At 40.5% G+C, this 23359-nt stretch overlaps 1 protein-coding gene across 1 annotated transcript in view; it reads right to left on the bottom strand.

The window, feature by feature from the left end:
• The window catches only part of KDM5A (lysine demethylase 5A), a gene marked incomplete at its 5' end in the record, with an annotated part of 41185 nt that overhangs the window by 2332 nt on the left and 15494 nt on the right, over positions 1–23359 (bottom strand). The window contains 19 exons of the mRNA XM_079303093.1: positions 240–650; positions 2694–2914; positions 3019–3178; positions 4283–4426; positions 5167–5718; positions 6386–6547; positions 7768–7947; positions 8803–8941; positions 9116–9471; positions 11920–12037; positions 13359–13509; positions 13763–13887; positions 14148–14329; positions 14433–14627; positions 15790–15909; positions 16715–16877; positions 18091–18272; positions 19789–19947; positions 21053–21172. Of these exons, the coding sequence (XP_079159219.1) occupies positions 240–650; positions 2694–2914; positions 3019–3178; positions 4283–4426; positions 5167–5718; positions 6386–6547; positions 7768–7947; positions 8803–8941; positions 9116–9471; positions 11920–12037; positions 13359–13509; positions 13763–13887; positions 14148–14329; positions 14433–14627; positions 15790–15909; positions 16715–16877; positions 18091–18272; positions 19789–19947; positions 21053–21172 (3840 nt within the window). The remainder of the gene's footprint in view (positions 1–239; positions 651–2693; positions 2915–3018; positions 3179–4282; positions 4427–5166; positions 5719–6385; positions 6548–7767; positions 7948–8802; positions 8942–9115; positions 9472–11919; positions 12038–13358; positions 13510–13762; positions 13888–14147; positions 14330–14432; positions 14628–15789; positions 15910–16714; positions 16878–18090; positions 18273–19788; positions 19948–21052; positions 21173–23359) is intronic.

Genomic DNA, 23359 nt, shown 5'->3' with positions numbered 1-23359 from the left:
ACATACCCTCTTAGACTGCATTATCAAACAGTGTCTTGTATATATCTAAGTCCTACATGTCAGAACACCTAAACTCGATACAAACTTTGAGCTGAACTTGCTGTAGAAAAAACAAAAATTAGTTAGAATTTCTAAGTACATCACTTTGGTTTCTCATGCTGCTCAACTCAAGTAGTACCTGGCACGGGAGTTGTGACTTAACACAGAATTGCCTGTGACAGAACTAAGGGGAAACTCACTTTGTCCTTGCAGGGCCTTTGGCAGTTCTGAGCAGCACACACAGCATTCTCATCATCTGACTCCTCTGCTCCTGACCAGTCGTACTTGGAAGGAATATCCAGAACCTTCTTCTCTCTTTTTTTCTCTGTGCTCTCCTTTGCCAGTTCTACCTTGGCCACAACTGCTTTCTCTCGCTTCTTCTTCCGCTCCTCTTCCTTAGCCAGTTTCTTTGCCAGCTTGTTCAGCTCCTTTGTCTTATCCATGGTGAGTTTGAGCTTCTTCTTCTTGGGTTTTTCCAGTTTTTTCAGCTCTTTAGATTTTTGCTTCATATCTCCAAAGAACTGCTCTGCTCTCTCCAGTTTTCGTTTCCGCTTCCTCTCAGCAGAGTCCCTCCCTCTCATTTTTAGGGGTTTTTCATCCATGCTGTCATCCTTCACAGAAGAAAATAAATATTGTACTCAAATACAAATTTCCTGCAAACCTGAGGTCTGAGAAATGTACTTACCTCTACCCTTATACTGATATGGCATAAAGAAATCTAGTCAACAACATACTGTTACAAATTCTAAATAAAAACCCACTTATCTTCATTTTCACCATACTATAAAAAATTCATAAATCTTATAAACTATGTCGAAGTACAGCCAGCCAAAAATACCCAGTGGAAAAAGTAAATTATCAGCAAGGCTAAGAAGGCAAAATAAGCAATAATTACAATTCCCTTTTCCCATTGTTCTTAATAAAAGTTGAGAAGATTAATCATTTGTTAGATGCTCTTGCTTATTTTTCATCCGAGGTCAGTCTTGCCTGTAATTGTTTTTGAGAGAAAGAAACTGCTGTTTTGGAGATTAAGAAAAACTAATTGATGAATTCTTAAACTGTACCCTCAACTCAAGCAAAAAGAGGAAGCAACATCCATTATTTGAACAGCTTCCAAACTGGCAGACAGTGTAAATATCCTGTTGTTACCAAGAGCTCCTAAATAACAGAGGCAGATCACAAGTGAGGTCTAAAACAGGCCAGCTCAGTCCCTGCAGGTAGCATTCAGTGACAAGTCCCATTTATACCTGAAAGATTGACTTGTGCAAACAGGACTGCCTTGATTTCAGTCAATGCAGATATATACTTTAACCTTAATTATTAATAGATTAAGAACATACTACAAGCTAGTAAAGAGATTGTTTACTGTACGTTACTTAATATAGCTACTCCACCCAAAACAAAATCTCAAAATTGTTGGCCACAAGTCTACTTATTTTCTATGAAAACAGACATAGAATATGTTCAGTACAAAATGAGCAGTTCTGGTCAAGCAAGTATTCATAAAGGTTAACCAGGAAATGTAATATACACACACTTTACACTCCTCACCCCACTCCTCTGGGAAAAGCTTTGCTTAACTATTAATATAACAGACTGGCTTATTATTTATAAATTGTTATTTGCTGGCATTCAAACCACTCCTCAATCAGCTCCCAGCCAAAACCATTACACTGAAAGCACATTAAGCATTTCAGGCTGAAAGATGGTAAAGCAGCAGTACTTGGGAGGCAGGGGCAGTTTTATACTCCACACTTCCAAATCATGCAGTTTGGCAACACTTGAAACTCACCCTTTGTGTATGGATGGCATGCAGAAAATGAGACACCAATTAATATGTTCACAGCATGCAACCTTCCATCTTGTACTACTGCACACCACCAAAAGGATGGTGGTTCTTCCTTGGCTCAGGTTCTTCCTGTGCAGCTCAGTAACCCAACAAGCCATCATCAAATCCATAACTACATAAGGTCAAATTGGCTCTTAACTACAGCTGACAAAAAAATGGGTTCCAATCAAGCTCTTCACCCAGCAGCTGACTCCTCTTCCAGCACACATCCCTTGCCCTCTGCATCAATGCAGCTAAGTGATTTTTGACCAGACCTCAGAGTCAGCAGATTAAACCTGTCTGATCCACTGGCAGCTGAGCAAAGCCATCAGGATATCTTCACAGTATATCAAAATAAAAATTGATATGTGATATTCTGAGGAAGATCAGGAATCCTATTGTCTGCATTATCAAAACATGTTTTCCTCAGTAATAAAGTGCAGTAACATACAGGTATCATGTTATAAAAAGCTAAGTGTAATTTTTCATCTTCCTGTTTCCTGTAACTTTTTTGCAGATTAGCTGTTTCCAGGCATAATCAAGAAGAGTGTTTCCTCCCTTAACCTGTTATCCTCAACAATAAGGTTTGCACATGAGAACACTCTTCTACATATGGTTAAGTGTGGCTATGGCATGAATGATCAAGAACTGAATTTATGAATCACATTTTTTGTTATTTTCTGTCATCTACTACTCCCTCCAGGTGAAATCCAAACATGGCAAGTAACTAAGCACTCAACTATTCAATATCATATCTATGTAAATCCACCAACAAAATGTAGTGAGATTTTTGTTCCACACCAGAATATTTCTTTGTTTTGCCTACCTCCATGATATGAAGAAACCTTTCCTCAGAGGGCGGATGAGTGGCCTGTAAAATCCTCCAGATGTGCTGAGTTTCATCCAGAGACACCTCCAGCAGATCCCCTACCATCATGAGATCTTCCAGCTGAGCTTTTGCTCCAGGGGACAGCTCCAACACAGGGGGCTCCAGACTGCGAGGGACCAGCGGGCTCTTCCGAGGCTGCTTCCTTGGTGTGCTGGAACCTTTCAGACAGGAGCCAAGACAGAAACATTAAGCCTGGAAAAGACCTCTAAGATTAAGACTAAGACTACCTTGATTCTGTCTTAATGTATACAAAAGCAAATACCTTGAGAGCAGCTTTTAGAAGCAGAGGAATAGGCGTGTTCAGCACAGAAGGAGGGAGCAGTCCACATGTGTGTCACCACCTCCTCTGATTTAATGGGGATTTCCTCATCACAGAACAAATTGGGCTCCAAGCTGCTGGAGGATTTTACACTGGCATTGTCCTGAAAAAGAGCCACAGAAAACATGCAACATCTGAAACCAGGAAACACCTACTTCAAAGTAAATTCTACTAAGACAGAGCAGTCGGCTGCTCCTAAAGCCCTTCTCCTAAGCACTCCTTCAGAGAGACCAAGAAAGGCAAAAATTCTATCCCTACTTAAATGAAATGAACTATGGAGATGGGTCAGTATATGTACAGCTAGTGCATGAAAAACACTTGACAAGTTTCCTCACCCAGCAGTTCTTTAAGTATGGTTTTCAGAAGCCAACATGATGAAAAGAGGCTCTCTCTTAGCCTACATAATAAATTATTTTGCTTGAAAAGTCTGACTGCAAATCATAGCTGGAGAATGTGCTGTCCCTCTATAAATGAGAATATCTGCCTCAGAAGAACTTACATGTCTCTAAAGGTACCATATTATAAGGCAGAGATGACACTACCACTAAAAAGAAAACTGCTCAAGAAGAAACTGTGGCATTGCAAGTTTGTCTGTACATATTCAAAAGATTTCAATACCTTGAAAATACATGGTTTTCTCCACAACTGCCTTTTCTCATGGAAGTTCCTCTCTAATAAAATACTTCAAAAGTTGAACTGCAGTTACAATTTCTGTACTGAATCCAGACACTGGTTTTACAACACAATCCAGACATCTTGTCTCAAAAAATTATACACTCAAAAATGGAACACATATACCTGCTTTACACAAGGGCCCAATGAAGAGAAAGGTATGAAAACATGAACAAGGAAAGCTCTGACATCAGGAAACTTCTTACACAGCGTGCAGTTTCTGAAGGCTAATCTTTCTGTTGCAGCAAAAACTTTTTAAGAGCTCTCCATATATATACTTGTATTTATTACTTGTGGTATCTCTGAATGGGGCATAAAGAATGTTCATCCTCCAGGGTGTTATAAATACAAATCCCTTCAATAAGTGTATCTTTTTCCTCAGCACTAAAAGAGGAATTCAAACAAGACTTTGAAAACTTTGCATAAAAACATGACAAAACTTAAGATACAATGAATATTCTGAAAAAAAATGGATTAATGAAAGATAGATGCTCTGTATTAATCCCGTGCAAACAAATCACTCTGGATTACTTACCTTTATGTCATAGCCATATGTCTCCCTGATGTCTTCATCAGAGTCTGTCTCTTCATCATCATAATCCAAAGTCTGCCGTGGGGATGAAGACACACTCCCTATCACTCTGTTAAAGGCAGACTGCTGAAAACTTGTCAAGTGTCCCTAAAAAAAAGTGGAATATGGAAATTAAACAATAAAATGTCCAGGAAAAAAACTGTAAAAACCTCAAGAGTCATTAACAAATGAAACAGTGGCTCTTTTGGCCTGAGGATAACTGTCTGGACATGACAAAAGAGACCAGTTACAGCAAGGTGTGAAAAAAGATAGGCAAATATCCACGTAAAAGGTTTTGTTAGATTCTGATTACCTGTTTTTTAATAATAGTGACTAGAAAGATCTGGATACTGCTCTTCAGTGCTACAAATTACAGCTTCTTCACCACAGCATCACTCTCAAGGTGAAGAGGTCAGCTATGGAATTATGGTGTTTGACTACATCCTTGCTAAAATTTACTAACAAGACACCAAATGCCTGGGAATGACAATCCACAAGAAATTATAAACATTGAAATGCGGATTCTGTAAAGAGGAAAACGGGAAAAAAATGGGAAAAAAATGCAGCAACTGTTTTACACATCTTGAGGTCTATACCCAGCTGTTACAGCTGACCCAATGTTTGTTAAACAAGTATTTTCAGTAGCTCCTATTGACAATGAGCACAGAGCAACAAGACCTGCTCCTGGAGCAGCAAGGTACCCAACAGAAGCCAGACAAAACCTGTGGAGCACTCACTTCCTCAGCTTTTCACTGCCCTCCCATCTCCCCCACACTTCTCCAAGAAAAACAAGGTTTTTCAACACACCAGATGAGGCAGAATGAACAGTGAGATACTCCCACCCCTACCTGCAGGTCAGGGTTAGCTGCTGCCTTCTGCAGCTCCGCACTGATGATTTTCTCCGTTTTCTCCCGCGCTGCCTGCTCCACCATCCTCTGGCTGAGCACGGACAGCTTGGCCAAGGCAGAGGAGAGCTCGTCGGTGGCCAGGGCCTGCCGTGCCCGGTCCTGCCAGCTCATGGCTCGCTCTGTCAGGCACTGCAGGGCCTCCCCCTCGGGCAGGCGCACCGGCAGCTTCTGCAGGGACACCAGCAGCGACAGGATGGTCTCCAGGCGCGGCCGGCGCGAGCGCTGGCACAGGGGGCACAGGAACTTCACCTCCTTGGCCTGCCAGCTGGAGCCCTTCTTCTGAGAGCTGCTTTTGGGCAGGGGCACGCAGCCGCTGTGGAACCAGTCCTTGCACAGCTCGCACTGCAGCATGAACCCGCTGGCCGTCTTGCGGCAGATGCAGAACTTCACCTCCTCGATCCGCTCCACCATGGTCATCTTGGCCAGGTTGGCTGCCCTGAGAGCGTGCATGGCTTCAATCTCCTTCTGCTCCCGCTCCTTGAACACGGCCACCTGCCCAGCAAGGACAGAACATGTCACAGCCTTCACAGCCAAGGAAAAGGAAACAAAACAGCCAACCCAAACAGATCAAGAGAACTAAAACTAGCCCTAAATTCAGAAACTGTGTGATCTAATTAAAACTTTTTTTAAGATACCTCCTCCTCAGTTGTCCATTACTCCCTCAGTCCTTCTGGTAGAGATACTATGTAAACTTTAGATACCCTTCTCAATATCTACAAAGTTTCTCATGAACATCCTCCAAAGAAGAAGAACCAAATAAAACATTGCCTCCAGTCTAGTGTCTATAACCAAGCATTTGCAGGCTGACCACAAAACTGACCTAACCAAATTTGTGTTGGTCCTGGTTAAAACAGAGTTGCACCTCATGACTTCCACATCATTTAAATTAATGTTAATATTAGATGAGTAGCTACAGATACTAACCCAAGAGCATTTAAGTCTTACACATACCCAATGGTATCAAATACCAGCAGTTCCACTCTGAACTGGGCTTCCATTTTCACTGCAATTAAAGCTGAGCTACATTCTTGTGTCAAACACCCTATGATGAAGTATCTTTTTCAATGAAATTCCTTGATCAGTTCTTCCCTGGAATTTCTACAATTAGAGATGACCTAAGTCCACACCGAAGGAGACGCTACTTTTCACTGCTCCTTACCACAGCTGCAGCATCCCTGGCCTCCTCCAGCCCATCCTCCAGTTCACTCAGGGATTCCAGGTCAAGCTCTTTCTCCTTTTCCTTCTCCATCAACTCCTTGGCCCTTTTCCTCCTGTTCTTACTGCTCCCATAAACACCAATATCAGTCCGAGGGCTCAGAACCTGAAAAGGAAATTATCCTGTCAGAGCCAAGGATGCCCAGAACATCCCATCAAAGAATGACAACAGTGTCACCAGGAAACAAGAACTGCTCAGCAATCTAATCCCTTTGATACCTGTCAACTAATGATTGGAAAAAAAAAGAACAAACAGATAAGGAGAGAAGTACCTCAGTTATGGAACTGGAATGTAATCAGCAACCAGTGACATGACAGGTCAAACTAAAAGCCACTGTGTGTTTTCTAATAACAGAATTTACTCAGACTACATATACAGCTAACCAAACTACTACAAGCAGTCAGACATCCACAGTTCAAGGATTTCAAGGGTCTTTATCAATCAAGTCTTAAAAATTATTTCATATTTACATCAGCAATGTGGTGCCTGAAATACCTCTAGAAGTATGCTATAATCAACTTGAGAGGTTGAAAAGCACCTTTAAGAACAAGAATAAAGCTTCAACTTATCATGACCAGTTAGAATACATACTTAAATATAAAACCTAGCAAATTAAATTCAATACAAAAAAGCTCAACTTGCTACATTTAGGAAAGTGCAAAACCAGAACATATTTAATAACTAGTTTGGCAGAAGAATATAGAGAAGAAGCTGTCTCTAGAGAGTATCACAAAGTGAACAAAAAGTAGTGTGATGCAGTTGCAAAGGGAAAATCCCATGGAAAACATTAAACATCAGTGCCCCCTTCGAGACACAAAATCAAATTACTGCACTTCACACAACAGTAGGGAAAGTCAGTGAGGATTCTGACTGTATTTGGACATCTCACTGAAAGTGAAGACAAACTGCAGAGAATTAACAACATAAGAGAATGAAAAATACAGCCTCTGAGAATGCAGCTGAACCAGAACTGTTTTCCTTAGAAAAGGGAAGCCTGTCAAGTAGATATGATACATCTTCAAACACTTATTGATTTCTATTAAAACAAGGACAGTCACTACATCCACTGAAGTGAAATAAACAGTAGCTGACCAATTTTTCTTATAGTTAAACTGTCCATAAAACACCTATTTTCTTAGCATTTGAACACTAGCATTTGATTGCATTTTTGATGCTTTCTACCTGATAATAGCTGAAATTATAATATGAAAGGAGGTGTAATGCAGTGTAACTGAACCAGCTCTTCCCTCCAGACAACAGAGCCATCAGGACCAATTTCTGCCAGAGAGGTGTGCTCTTGTGCCATGGAAGTGTGTGCTGCTCACCTGCAGCAGACTGTAGCTGGAATTCTTCTTGAGGAAGGTCCTTCCTGTGCGCTCCCTCCAGGCCCGAGCTGCAGCCACCTGGGACTCCAGCTGGGGCAGGGCATCCAGGCGCACCGGGATGGGGCGGCCCTTGGCAGACAAGCTCTCCAGCTGCTCCAGGTACGCATAGTTGCTCCCATTCTGGGGTGAAAGAAATTTTTCTAAGCCAACAATTCAACTATTAGATCAGGTGCCAGTCTAATTTCAAGCCATACATTATTTTGTCACTGCCTAAAAGAGAGTTCCATAGGAAAGGAAAGGAGGGCAGTGTTTCAATCCACTGTTATTTTAATCAATTCTCTCATACAGCTTTTAATTGTTATTTTGACATGGCCAGCTGGCTTAGTAAGAAACACTCCATTTCCAGACACTTATCTAAATGCTGTCTGTCTAACTGCAAGAGTGGTATAGGGACTAATGTGAAATCAACTGGGATTTTCACTTCAACTTCCAACAAGTACCTGGTATAAGATAAGCAGTTCTAGTTCAGTGATCAGCACCCAGAAACATCACAGAACTCTGGAACAAGTTAGGTATGCAGACTAGTAGAAAAGGAGGTTATTGAACTAATTAATCTCTTTCAGAAAACTCTGACCACCAGCACCACTATATCTTATAATATTTTAGGGAGAAAACAAAAAACGAAAAAGATTTCCACAGCCAGATCCAAAACTGAAAACCTGAGAGCATCCTCTGCTGCAGCTAAGTATTTTCAGTGACAGAATACTCAACAGTTCCAAAACCAAATACCATATCATAAGGAATTTGCCAGCTTTTACATCCACTCTGAAATGCACAAAAGGAAGGGAAATAGAAACTGGATAGCCAGTGGGGAAACAAATGCACAAAAAGAAAATCAAGTCCACAAGCTCCAGTAAGCACGTTTAAGAGCCATAACAGGGCTTCTCCTCAGGCCACCTTTGTGAGAAGAGGTGCTAGGAATAAATCTAAATAGAAGAGGAAGCAGAATATTGCAGTCCCTGCTGCAAGCCCTACCTGGATGGCCTCCACTTTGGCTGTCCAGTCTCTAGCCCGCTGCAGGGCTTCTTTCAGTGCCAGCACATTGGGCAGGTAAGCAGGGATGTTCTTGGCTTCATTCACGATGCCCTCCAGAGCCACCATGCTTTGGCGTGGTCTAGAGCAAGAAAAACCCAATTCCAGCCTTCTCTCAAAATGCCAGTCATCTAAAGCCATAAATTTGACAGCCAACTACAGCTTCAAGCATTCAACTTTTCATCACACTTATCAAAAGAGGATGAGAAACACAGAAGTATGTGACCGCTAGGAACAGTTGGGAAGGAACACTCACCTGGCCTGCAGGCAGACCTTGGCCTTCTCCTCCCACCTCTCTGAGACTGTGAGCAGCTCTTGAAGTTCAGCCATGGCTTTTTCTACAGCATGATGTGGTGCCAAGCCCACCCCAGAGTCAATCAGCTTCTTCATCACATCCAGGGTGACCCTCTGGGGATCCAACAGGGTGGACCTCACCTCATCCAGCCACCGTGCCTGCTGCAGCTCTTGCTTCAACCTTGGTAGTTCAGGAAGTTCAACATAAAGGCCAGAGCCCATGTCTATCAGCTCCTGCAGCTTGGAAGAGTCTGGGACCTCATCAATCATAGCTTCTTGAGCACGCTCATGGAATTCTTCCACATCATCGAGCAGATTCTGAAGGAACACACAGTACAAATCAATTAGGAAAAAACACCCACAGAATCTACAAGAAAATCCAACTGAGGGGTCAGTCAGCTGTGAATTTGTATGTGATCATCACATCACCAGTCCGAGCTTCTGCACACAATGCCAGCTAGCTGTCCAAATCCATCAAGTCTGACAGAAATTAAGTAACAGACCATCTAAATTTATTTGATGGCCTAATGTTTCATACCCTAGGCACATTAGTTACATCAAACTCTGCAACTAAAATAGTACAACTGCAGATGACAACAGCTCCCAACAAAACAGAATATTCAGTGCTACCCAGTCAATGTCAGTTTTAAAACAGTGGGAAGAAGAGGGACTCCTGCAAACATTTCAATAATGTCAGGGGCATTACAGTAATGACAGCAACACAAAGCAGGAAAAAAACATGCTGAGGAGAAATGACAAGCTAGAGATGTATGAAAACACAAACATTACAGGTCATGAAAATAAAAATTATAAAGTTTGAAAGTAATATTCCCTAAAGCAGGACCCCCATTTATAAGCATCAGGGCTTTATTCTACTAAAGAAAGAAATGAAAATGCAAAACCCTCTTATTAAAAGGAGATGATTTCTCAGAAATGCAACTGCACTGCTGCAGTTGTCCTCATGCTTTGGCACTGCAATGAAAAAAATAATCAAAGACAGCAAACAGACAGGAAATAATCTCTGCAGGAGATTCATTCAAGGACATTGAACCAGCACACTCAATTGATTCACCCCAAGTCTCTTAGACAAAGACAGGCATTTCTGACAGCCAAGCTGATGGCACAATGAGGAGCAAACCCTGCATTTCCTAACCCTTAGCTTACTGCCCTTTCTGCCTGATGCTGCTTTCCATGACTGTCTGGAAATCAGAAGGCATTTACAAGAAAGAATAAGATCTACATTATGAAGATTTTGATTTAGGGAACATACTCTCCATGCTTCATAGTGGCAACTGTCAATTATTACAGTTTAATAATTACAATGCTTTTTGTGTTAGAAAATACTCTTCATCCAATGTGACAATTATTTTGCTATTCATTATGATGGATAATTGCATTCAAATGCCATGCTAAAAGCTAGTGAGTGCTTAGGCATAAATGATCATTATCTGACTTCATTCAGAAACTAAGAGACTACAGTTTGTAATCAGTAAAATGATAATATTTATATATTTACTAGTGATTATGCTGAGGCTTCAAGAACATGCACATGCATAGGCAGAGTACTTGAACCAGATTCCTAATGCTGAGGGGTGGGGGAAGATGGACGAGTTGGGAGACAGTCTTAGACAAAAATACAAGCTAAAACTGCTAAGAGTTAATTGTATGCCTGCAGCCCTCTCATCAATGAATTATGTTTTAATTAGAAGCAGGTTTTAAATACATTAAAAACAAAAAAGCCCTTTGGAGAACAATCTTTCATGTCTACCTAATAAAACACTGAACTACCATAGAAAAGCCTACATAAAATTCATGAATTGAGGGCATAAACACCAAACACTTATGGAAAAGAGGCCTTATAAAATAAAAAAAAAACCCCTAATTTATTTTTCAACTGCATGTTTGGCTAGGTAGCAGCAGGTGCAAATACAGTAATGTTCAGGATTTCAGGCCCTCTATCTAATACTGCACAACACCTGTCAAACTGTAGAAGCAGAGCATGCAGGCTAATAAGTGATTAACATACACCTCAGGAAGCATTTCTCTAGGCAAATAATCTTTACTAAGGATGTTTCTTAAGGAGTTTTCTACAAGTTGGTTAGCAGGTGAAACATTGTTCAGTATTTCATCACCAGTGACACAGAGACAAATTAAGGCTGCTGCTGAAAACACTTGCTATGATGCAGAGTGCCAGAATGATAAATGGTAATAGCAGCCAGGGGAATCAGTATGATCTGGATTACTTATTAGTCTAGATTCATTCACAGACAGGTGCAAAGATATATATGAAAGGCAGGAAATGTAGGCTATGCATACAGATTAAGAAGGCTGCAGCCTGGAAAGCAAGGCTGAGATGCATTTATGGAATAACTGACAATGTGGCACTGCTTCCCTGCTGCCCTGAAAAAACACATCATTATAACCCTCAGAGGTTTCTATAAAAATGTATAAAGGGTAGGATTTAGCCAGAAACTTTGCCTCTACAGAGAGCATTAATGATGATGGAATAGGAGTAAGTGGTTCAGAGATTTAGAACTGGGCTGCCTGGACAATGACAGGGGAAGGGAATCTTTCATCTACATTTAGCTGCACCATTACATCTGACAATGCCTGTTGCACCAGGCACCCTGAAAAAGTGCACAGATGTTTTACATCCTCTTTTCATCCTCTACACCAGGTAAAATTATCTGTTTAAAACAACACAGTAGCACAAAACCAGAACAAAGCAAAAGCACAACATTATCAGAGGAGCAGAGGCAATCTCACCTTTACTTGTCGGGCCTGGCTGATAACACATGGCAAGCTGAACAGCTGCTGCACAAATGCTTTAAGCTCCTCCATAGTCAGCTTGGTCCTTGTCCTTCCACTGTCTTGGCTCACTCTGCTATACAAACAGGCATAATTAAATATGAGGTGAGAGATCAGATTATAATCCTTGGATTTACTCACAGCAACAGAAATTATCTATCAAGATTACTGAGGAGTTACGAAAAACATTTCATCACCTAAGAACTCAAAAAGAAAAAACATAACTCAAACTGAACAAGAACTGCAAAATCCTGAAAATAAAATTTAATACAATTCCCCTAAGCCCCTTGAGGTTCATTTACCCTGCCTTTCAGTGGTACAGTTGTCTAGGTGAGTATCAAACTGAGTTTGTTACAAATAGAAGAATATAGCCTCAGAAAGTCTGCTTTAGGCAGCTCAGGAAGTTGACTGCTGTGCCAGGCACTGACAAGAAGTCTGAGATATGTAACAGCAATAAGCTCTGAACACAGGTCTCATTTTTTTTGGTGCTTTCTCTCTTGTAGCTGGAAAACTGCTGAAAATGACCTTGCAACAGAGGACTGATATTCAGTGGGACAGGTTCTGCAAAGACATTTCCATTAAATATTACTCAAAGCAAGTGCAACAAGCCCACTGAATGGAGTAAAACACTTCAAAGTGACACACTGCACAAATTAAAATCTTGGTACACACCACAGGCAGGCACAACTCCCCAAGTACAACAGACTTCCAAAACTGAAGGGCTGTTCCCTGCTAATGAATCTACATTTTAATACTACAGAAATAGTAAAGGAAACAAGTTCTATCTTACACTATGGACCTACATAAAACTGTAAATGGAAAATTTATATTAATGATAAAATGTAATTACATACTAGCTAAACCTCAGAGGGAAAAAAATATCCTGCAGGCTTTGACTTGCTCCAACAGATAGTCAGGAGCACCAGTGGCTGCAGCAGACCTGCTGTGCCCCCAAAAATCCCTGTGAGTGTGGGCAAACGGGGTAGAGGGCTCCAGGGCACACAGCTGAGAGCAGAGACACTCAGCAATGTCACACTGGCATTTTAGACCTAGTCCAGCCACAGACTGCCACAGCATGAGATGCTGCACAAAAAGGTACAATCATCCCTGCCTGTGGAAGCTTGCAACTTCCAGGAGAAGGCAAAGACCTAGAAATGAATACTGGACAGAACTTCACAGCTACACACTATACATTTTTTGGATTTATTCATAATGAGATAGGTAAAGCACAGATTTTCTTCTGCTACCTTTGACTATGAGTTTATTGCTGCATTAACCCCTGTCAAATTGCTCCGTTTGAGCACTTGCTTTTAATTTGCTTTTACAACAACCTTATCCTTCCTGTAAATGTGATCCATCTCCAGGTGTTAAATATGAACACAAACTGCCTGTCCTACCTGTGTTTTTGCTTTTTGCTCAGAAGCAGCTGTGCTACTGAAGCACAGGTCTCTGCTTCTTTCACAGCATCTCGGAGCCTGCGGAAAAGATCGTTTTCTGGGTATTTCCTGTCCTCAGCATCCTCCAGCATTACTCTCAGCTCAATCACATCTGCAATAACAGCACAAAAGTAATTTGCATGCAAAACAAAAAGAGATTTTAGATTGCTTCAATGGCCTTTAATCGAGGCTCCAAAAGGGCAGTTCAATTTGAAATGCACAATGCTAATCTGCATTACAACACTCTCGTATTAGGTCGTTTCTTTTTTCCAATACATAAAAGACAGTATTTCTCTCATTAAATGAGAGCACAGAACACATGTAGGAGTTTCAGGACATCCTATTAGGAATGACAGAAGTCTGACCTTTCTTGTGGTTGAGATTGGCAGACAGAGCCTCTGTAACTCTACTGACCCAAGTGTCGTAAGACTGCGCTCTAACTTTCACTCCATACAACAAAGAGGGAAGGTCTTCTAGTGGATAGCGGTACCTGAAGGTATGGAAAAAAAAGACAGAAGTATTAATGCCCATGTCAAAGTCAGGATATTGATAATATTGAGTTTTTCCACCTACAACAAGGCCAGAAAAACAGAACATGTACAATATCTGTCTGCCTAGGAGCCAAGAAGCAAAGAAGATAAAAACATTCCCTAAATAAAGGAGGAAAAAAGCGTGACCAAATGCATTTGGCCACTGGGCTACAGTAAACTATTAGATATGGAAGTAGAGAGAAAAAAAAATCCTGTGTACCTTAGACACTTCTTCTGCATGGGACAGGGACATAAATCAGAGGGATGGTATAAGCACACCAGGCGCTCAGGATTACAGGAACACGTCAGAGCTGACAAGAAGCACGTGGTTCTGCAAGCTGTGCACTGACGTTCATCATCTGGAACCAGTTCAAACACCTCTTCCTCAGACATCAACACTCCCTGACAAAAAGAAATAGCCACTTGCTCAAAAATTCTAATGCAAGCAGGGGGAGAGAGAAGCAAAAGTTCTCTTGCAAGCAAAGGGTTGTTTCTTAATACTCACCATCTGTACAACAGACTCCCTCAGCCGTGTCTCCTCCTCTATCAGCAGAGTCATCTCCTTGCAGACCATGGCAGCCAGCCCAACATCCAAGCACTCTGGATCTGCAGCCATCTTGAAGATCAGCTCTTCGTGGGAGAAGACACAGTGACGTCCCAGCCTTCGGTAGTGACTCACACACTGACGCCCAATGGGGAGCTACAGAAACCAAGGGGGAAAATTAATATCTCAGCTCCCATTTTCCTTCCTTGGACAACAACTGGGGAAAGACTGACACTAAGAGCTGTATTGGATGGGACAGAGAAAATTGTGACAACCTTAAATCCTGTCACAGAGGAGGACAAAGAGTGTATCAATGCTGGGATGAGGAACCTCCCATAACCTTATTCACTTAGAGACAAAAGTTCAGGAGTTGTCCTGAGCTCTTTTTACTTGCAGTGGCAAGAAACTGGCACCAAAGAGAAGTCATCTGGTCTATGCTAAGGTGAATACATTCCACTCTGGATACTACTGTGCTTGGACACAGAATTTAACATGAGATTGCTAGAGCTAACCAAAACTGGTATCACTCATTTTGTGCCTTTCAAAGCAAAAAGATGCTAAATTAATTTGCCACACATTTTAGGTTACATTTTACAGAAATAAAGGAAATATCATGTGGTTGGTGCAAGTTAAGCAGTTTTTCACAGAGACTACATACATATTACACCATGAGGGCTGGAGGAAAGAGCCTTAACACACTGCCAGTCCTGCAGACAATTTTTCTGATTAATGATAAAAATCTCCAAAGTATCTCTAAAATCTCCATTTGTAGTTTAAAAAAAACTAAGCTAGAGATAAACTATAGAGGAGATCATAACTTCTAGCTGTAAACCCTGGATAGTAATACAACACTCCTTTGACAATTTCCTGAGCAATTTACATGAGGTGTGCACTGATGTGCACAGCTATTAGAACAGCAGTAATATGATTAAAAGGCACAATGAGCTGGCAAAAAGGAGGAGCAAGGACTGTTGTAAGCCTATCTCCAACATAAAAAAAGACAACAGTACTCAAGATAGGACATGGACATATATCAAATCCAGAAAGTGGCATCACAGAAATATTATCTAAAAGTATTGTGAGATGCCAGTTTTTGGTTAACCAATTTAAAAGGAAGAATATGTGCCCAAAGTTTCAGTTTGAAGTTGCCTAAAATTACCTGTTCACCAAAATTACTTTGTATAATGGACACTTCCCTCAGTTTCTAACCACTATCCCAAGAACTATAAACATGAAATAAACTGTATAACTTCACCATTCAAGTTAGTAACACATCACTTGCAGAGGTCACATAGCAAATATACACAAAAGAACAGACCCAGTCAGCAGTGCAGAAGTTCACTGCTTCAGCAAAATTATATCCCTGGTTAAATCCAGAGTGATAGGCACGAGGAAAGGTCACAACAAACTCGCCAGCACACTGATTGGTCCTGAAAACCTAAAAAAGGGAGGATAAAGTAAAGAAAAAAATATGTAACATGAAACAGCTTAAGACACAAAAGTACAAGATGTTTGAACACCACTTTCTGTACTCATAGATCACCACAGGCAACACAACTATCCTAACAGTGGTAAGGATTGTTTCAGCCTTCTTAACATGAATACTCAATCAACAGCCTTTTTCAAGAACAGCTGAATATATAAGCCAACAGTTGAAATCTGTCTTTATGAATCCCAAAAGGGATGTTTCTCTATCATCATTTAATCCTTTGTACCAGAAAGTGCAAAAACTTCTGGAAAAAATTTTATGGTTTGCTTGGCTGGGGTATTTGCCAGGGAAGCAATTTATCCAAAGACAAAAGCAAATGACAGTGACTGCTGCTTAGAGGTCTGCAGTCAATTGTTTGGTCAGAAAAACATTTTGTAATGCTGAGATTTCTAATGAACATAAGACAAGTATTCTACTGTCAAAAGCTTTTAAAGACATTTCAGACAAACTTGCTGTTACACAAGGGAAGGGATTTTTTTTATTAAAAATTAAGTGAAATGCACAGCATATGTTTGTTCTGGAAGGTATTTTATGTAGGGAGCTTGGCACACTCACTTTTGTTACGAGATAATTTAAATTTCCTGGTTAGTCTAGGAAAGAGTCTCAAAAACAGCTTTAAAAAACACCCTGTAAGTAATGAATATGCAAATGCCCACCATAAAAATTTAAGAGTTATGCCAAACCATTGTTATACAAATCTGGTAGAGAATGAAAAAAAGCACACAGATGTAAAAAATGCTCATGTGCTACTCACTGGTACACCATGTTCCATCAGCACGTTGGGGTTCATAATAGTGACCAGCTGATGCAGGAGATCAGGCTGGGATTCAAACAGCTCAGGAGCCAATTCCTTCATCACATCTTCCAGCTGCTCTGCTGCATGAGAGGGCACACCATACCATGTCTTGGGCTCTCCCCTACCAAAACACAAGCACAGGAATGAACACAAGTGAGAGGCAACTGATGGTGCCACTCAGCTGTAAAGCACACCTCACAACCAGCAGCACTGTCCTCAAGAGCCACTTCACACCTAGATTAAAAATGTCTTTAATCACCAAAATCTTCTTGAGGATGTACTAGTCTAATCTGAAAAATCAGTTACACTCCAACACAAGTCTCAACATACCTGGCAGTAGATTTGCCTTGGCAAGCCTACCATGGAAGATAACTGTATCACTAGCATGCTCCAAAGGGATAAAATGGTCAATTATTTTCCTTCAGAAGGAAGGAATTAGTTTATTAAACAAAACCTTGGCTGTCACAGCTACAGTCTAAGAAAGAGCATACTCCTCCATTCACTTAGGCTTGGAGTAGTCATATTCCTAAAGCCAACAGAACAGTATATCAGCCAGTGGAGTAAAACACATGCAACCTCCCAAATATTCACAACTAATTAGTAAAAACCTGTGACCTACTGGCCTATTAAAATGAAATAGGCCAAATAACATGGATTAATTAAAAAGATGAACAGGACCAAAACTAAACAAATAATTAGTCAAGCGCTATTCCAGTCTTTTCTTAACCAAAACGAGCTGTCATGACCTAGCACCTGGAGCACTGAGAATTATTTTGAAAATCTATTTTATTCAGTACAAGCAGGAAGGAGTCTGGTGAAACATGTGACGAGGGGCACAGCCCTAGGGACTACCATTATTATTATTATTATTATTATTAATCGCAGAGGCAGAGCCGGGAGCAGCATTCCCGCGGCTCGGCGGGCTACACTGCCCTCTGCTGGCAGCACTCGGCACACACCGACAGGCCAAGACAGCAACTCCCCTGCAAAGAAAATTACTCTTAACTCAGCTCTAAACAAAAGAATTTTCTTAAAAAATATAGGATCCTGTAAAGCACAGTTTTGTGGGTGGCACTGGAATGCTGGCCACAAAAGAATATTTTGTCAGTAAATGAAAAGTGCTAATATGCTTGTCTTGGGTTTGCCTTAATTGAATGCTTGGCCTTGAACCCACTACAATGCTTTAAAAATCATCTGTATTCACTTCCAATCAGCCACAGCTAAGCACACTCCACAAATTTAGCTTTACACATGCTAATATCCTCAGTTAGAACTACAAACTCCCTAAAGCAAACAGGGCAGTGTGAGGTAGATGCACAAAGGACAGCCCATACCAATGCAGATAGTTGATGGAATAGCTCCAGTGGTCTTCAATATGCCAGCAAAAGGAAGAGAAGCACATCCCTACATACAGCCAGGGCACCTTCATGCCAGAGATGTCTGCATTGATGTGAGCAAGGACTGACTGCTCCAGAATGGGCATGTTGTTCAGGTTCCAACCAGAGAGAGCATAATCCTGCCAAAAGGAGAAAATTTGAACAAATCAGAGGAACATAAGGACACCAATCCCAGGAAATGAAAGTACAAATGAAAACATCAGCCAATCTATTTCCATGTAGATAATGGGATATTTCCTGCAACAATGAAACATCAAAACCAGAAACAATTCCTTAAGTACCATCAAATAATCACACTAAGATTTTAATACCAGTTCTAGTATTTCAACATGGGCCATCTTCTTTGGATCAAAGTTTCTAGCTAGGTTTTGATTTCTTCCCCATCACAAGGAGGAACAAAATACCAGCAACATCAGCAGAAGAACTAAAGATGGAAGTCTTCAGTAATATATAACAACTTTAAATGTAAACAACAGTGAATTTCATGTTATTATTTCAGCTTCTTAAACATGCATTTTACTATGCTGCACTTTATGTTGATCTACTGTATAGATTACTTCAGGAAGTTTTCTCAAGGGGAGAAATTCCTACACACTCATTATTGAGAGGACAGCATCACCTGTTAAGCACTCTCACCTTCACTTTCAAACACACACAATTTGTTCAAAAATTATAATCCAGACAGCCTTAAAAGCCCACTACTGTGCTCTAGCATTAACCTACTTTCTACCTTTAAAAAGCTGTAAGCACAGATTGATTGGAATTTTAGATATATCCCTTAGCTGCTGAAAGGAATGGCCAGGCCTTCAACTCAGCCAGACATTGCTGCTGTTTTCTTTGCTCTGATACTTGCAGTGAATTAGAAGACTTAAATCATCTTGTTAAGAATTTTTAAGTGACTATCTTCATACAAAGAGATAAACAAGCAGTGCTGACTCACTAAGCAGCTACACAGTTATGGCATAGTCAAAGGCACACACAAGAAGACGCAGGAATAGGTGGAATACAATAGTGAACAGGATTACCTTTTCCAGGGAGCAGCATAAATTGATTTGGGGCAGGGTAATCATGGTAAACTATCTGAATTTAAGCATGCAAGCAGCAAAAAAATTTGCTTTGCTACAGTAAGGTAAGAGGCAAAATAGATAATGTACTCTCCAGTTCTTTATAGAATTTTTTATAATTGAATGCAGTACCTACATATACATTCTTCTAGTATGCACAGAGAAATAAGCTAAACCAAATAGGTTTGTTTCACCCATTAAGAACCTCCTAAGGAGGAAAGAATCACATTCCTGTAGCTAACTCTATAATAAAAAGGTTTGGAACAAGAAAATTAATGAAGACTCTCCTCAGACTTCAACTGCAACAACTTGCACATCTTTGCCTGCTAAGATTAAGTGACAGAAAACAGGTATGACTTGAACCATGAAACAGACCTTGGTTACCAGCAACCAGATCTCTAAAAGAACCTCAAATATAAGATTAATGCCCTGCTCAAAAGGAATGTTAAGTACAAAAGCCTGCAACAATTTTTTCATGAAAAAAGTCCACACTGATTTCTGACCTAAATTCATAATGTGAAATCTTATGCAGAGCAAAGAATGGGGCCAGTTTGCATATCCTGCTCCTCACCTCCTCCTCTGGCATCAGCTTTCGTCGGCCATCCTTCACTGGGAAGCCACTCCCAAAGTCCTTGGATGAGATATCAGCCCCATATTCCACAATAACATCTTCTTCTATGCTGCTCACTAATCGCCAGAATTCTTTTTCTACCAGCTCAGTGGGAACCATCTGAAAGCAGAAGAGAGGTTATATATGTGCAGATAATAAAAACTACATTCAAGCAATAAATCAGTATTAACTCCCCATGAATTCTCATATACCAATGTCACTCTCCCTCTCCCTTCCTTCTCTTGAAAGTCACAGTTTGGTCAGTGTTCCTTCATAGTGGCTGGAATGCTTAAGAAATAGGATACCACATTATGAGAAGACATGAAATCACCAGAAGTACAGCAAAACACAGGGGGAAGAGCACACAGCCAAGAGAAATCAAGCAGCAAATAGAACAAAAACCAGCAAGAAAATTCCCAACTATTTCAGAGGATAATGACCAGGATGTCTAAACATCAGTAAGGAAAATCAGATCTAAAATTGTGTTCAGGAGATTGATCTTCATATAACTCATCATTACTCTTACTTATAAGTATTTATTTATGAAGCTTATTCTTAAAATAAGCTTTATTCCATGCCCCAAACTTGTCTCATAAAATGGAGTCCTTAAAAGGTAGAGGCTTTAGGAAGCATGTCCATAAGTTACCAATGAACCATGAGGGGAGGAAGACCTTGGTGCTTGGTGCTGCATGCAGTCTACAGGACAATGGAACTGTGCCAAAGCAGAAATTACAGTTTGAAAAATGCTGCTGTGATAGAGAACAAAAAAACAAACAAAAAGCCCAAAACCACTGTGACTATCAGACAGATTCAGTCTATTGACTTGTCTACAAGAAAATACTGCAAGAAGAAGGAAAACAAAGATTTATCCTCTGGACAAACTAAACCAAGACAAAAGGCATAGGAAGGGCAGGAGAAGAGCCCCTATGCCAAACAAGAGCAAGACACTTAGTTCAGTTTATCAAAAAGGGCAAGAACTCTAACTAGAGTATGCCCAATACAGTGAACTCTAACAAGCAATAAAGCTGTCTGACCATTGAAGGGAAAGAGTGAAATGAAGCTGAAATGACACCAGATGCCAGCAAGCTAAATAATTTGTTTGTATGTCTGAAGCTTATGGTGCCTCTTTAAACAAGGCTAAGATGTCTTAGCAAAAATCCAGGATCCAACTGAAGCATCTTCTCTTTTTCCCTTACAAGGAATCCCAACAAAAGCTGAAACTCACGTGGACAGGCATGTTGAAATAATCAGACTTGAAGTTATCAGCCATTTCACCAAAGCTCTGGAGAGTATATTCCCTGACAGCTTGTTCAAACCCAAAGGCCTCTCGGGGTTTGTTGCATTCCTAGGAGAGAGAACATAGAAATATTGTTCCCTGCAGCAGACTCTGACACAGTTACATTTTTAGCAAGAAGCTCTAGTGTCCATCTGAGTCCTTACCCAGCACAATAAGCTACAGTTTTGAGACTTTTCCAGTGGTACCACAACGGAAACAGACCAGAATTAACGGCACAGAAGCTAATCTAACACTGCAACCCCAGTGCTCCACACTTCTGCTTTCCTGTCCAAAGCTGCATTTCAGCAGCTGCTGCTGCCAGCCACAGAGCAAGGCTGTGCACAAGATGCTTGGGCAGCCACAGGACATTTCTGTAGACAAGCTGGATTCAAGCAGCTGCAGAATAACTGCACAGGAACAACCCCCCCAGGTGTTTCAGTCTTATCAAGTCAGCAAATCACCAACAGATTAACACTGTGAAAACATGTAGGGAAGAGAAAACAGGAAATTAGAACAGGGCCACATAGCCAACAGCAGATAGGGCCCATCTGACAGAAAATCTCCAAGTATTTCACTCTTCTATCCCCATTCATCCTGAAAAAGCAAAAAAAATACTGGTGGGCATTTCAGCTCCTCTACCCACTCATTTCTAATGTGTTCTTCTCAGCTCCTTTGGAACTGACACCATGTTTGTAAATACAAGACATACTCAAACACAAAGATGATGTAAAACTACATGACAGTCAGCTATTCAGTCAAAGAAACAGAACTGGGAAGGAATTCATCTGTAGTTTCTCTTTTTTTCAAGAGGAACTATCCTTAGACTATTCCCAACATGTATCAAAGTGGCTCTTAAATGGAGCCTGTGACAGAAAATCTACAACATCTGTGAACACTGTCAAACAGTGTTGACCTAAATACATATAAAGAGCCCTTATCCTATTCTTCCCAGCTTCTGTTCCAGTATCCTGCTGTAAAATTAAATCAAGCATCTGTGCACAATTAACATCTAAAGTACAAACTGAGGCAAAAAGTGCTAGTGAATACTTCAAACATATTTCTGCTGTTACTTGTTTACTCTCCAGTACATATTAGAGCCATGTGTTTTCTCCTTCTCTTAATTTCAATGCATTTTCAAAATTTTTCAAGTGTTTTCTGTACCACTTGCTAGTAAAAAATTACTTGGCACTTTATCTTTTCTGGGTTTGACCCTGCCTGCATTTTTTTTCTCCTTTGGTAATAACCTATCCCTGTTTTTACTAGCAATAATGAAATTTCTTGAGATCCCATATTCTTGAACTGTTGCAGCTACCCTATTTACTACTATGGTCTCTAAACTAACTCTGTATTAGATTGCTGCAGCTTGCTAATACTTCTTTATTGCTCTTCCTTAAGAGAAAATAAAGTAGGTTAATCCTCTCTCTGAGCAGCAGCCCAAAGAGGAAGTTTCATCTCTTCCCTTGCCTGTAGCTATGAACTTCCACCTCTTCTTCAGCAGCATTTGCCTGAGATCATCTGACAACCTCATCTCTCAGTGAAAGGTTAGAGCAGTGAGCTGATCCATCTCCTGTGGCTGCTCCACTCTCCAAACACCACAATAAAGAAATCAGCAGGACCCAACATAGTGGAAAGGCACAGGGGGAAATGGGCATATAAACATGTGTGCACAACTGCTACTTTAGGAAACAACACATCCTGAAGAGTGAAAGCCAGTCTCAATTACAGTTACAAACAGCTTCTTCCTCTGAATCATACATCCACCAACTTTCTGAGCTTGCAAAATTTGTTTCTTTAAGACAAATATCAAGCCAGTCAAGTGATTCTTGCTATCTGTTGATCAATCATCTCTTAGAACTGAGTAGCTCTTCTTTTTTGGGTAATGAAATTACCCAACTAGCTTCCACTTTCAGAGCCTGAGCAGTTCCTTTTTTAGTCTAAACCAAATTTAAAATAGCTACAACAAAATTTTAAATTAGTTCTTTCAGTTTCTGCTACAGGCCATTCTGAAGAATGCTATAATGTCTTTCCAATAATCAAAGCTCCCTGTTATGCCTAAGTTTCATACTTTATTTACTTCACAGTTTACAAAATGTGTCATCATTATGTGGAAGTATCCATTATAACCCTAGTTCTCACCCCTAATTTCCCACCACATTATCAAATTGAGTTTCAGCTCTTAATATACCAAGGTCAAATTTCTAGTTGACACATGGCCATATAATAAAGGTTGGTTCACCAACCAAAATTCAAGGCTCA

This window comes from Erithacus rubecula, assembly GCF_903797595.1.
Source record: "Erithacus rubecula genome assembly, chromosome: 4".
NCBI lineage: Eukaryota > Metazoa > Chordata > Aves > Passeriformes > Muscicapidae > Erithacus > Erithacus rubecula.
The sequence above is the reverse complement of the archived record's forward strand: the minus strand, read 5'-3'. Positions and strand labels throughout refer to the sequence as shown.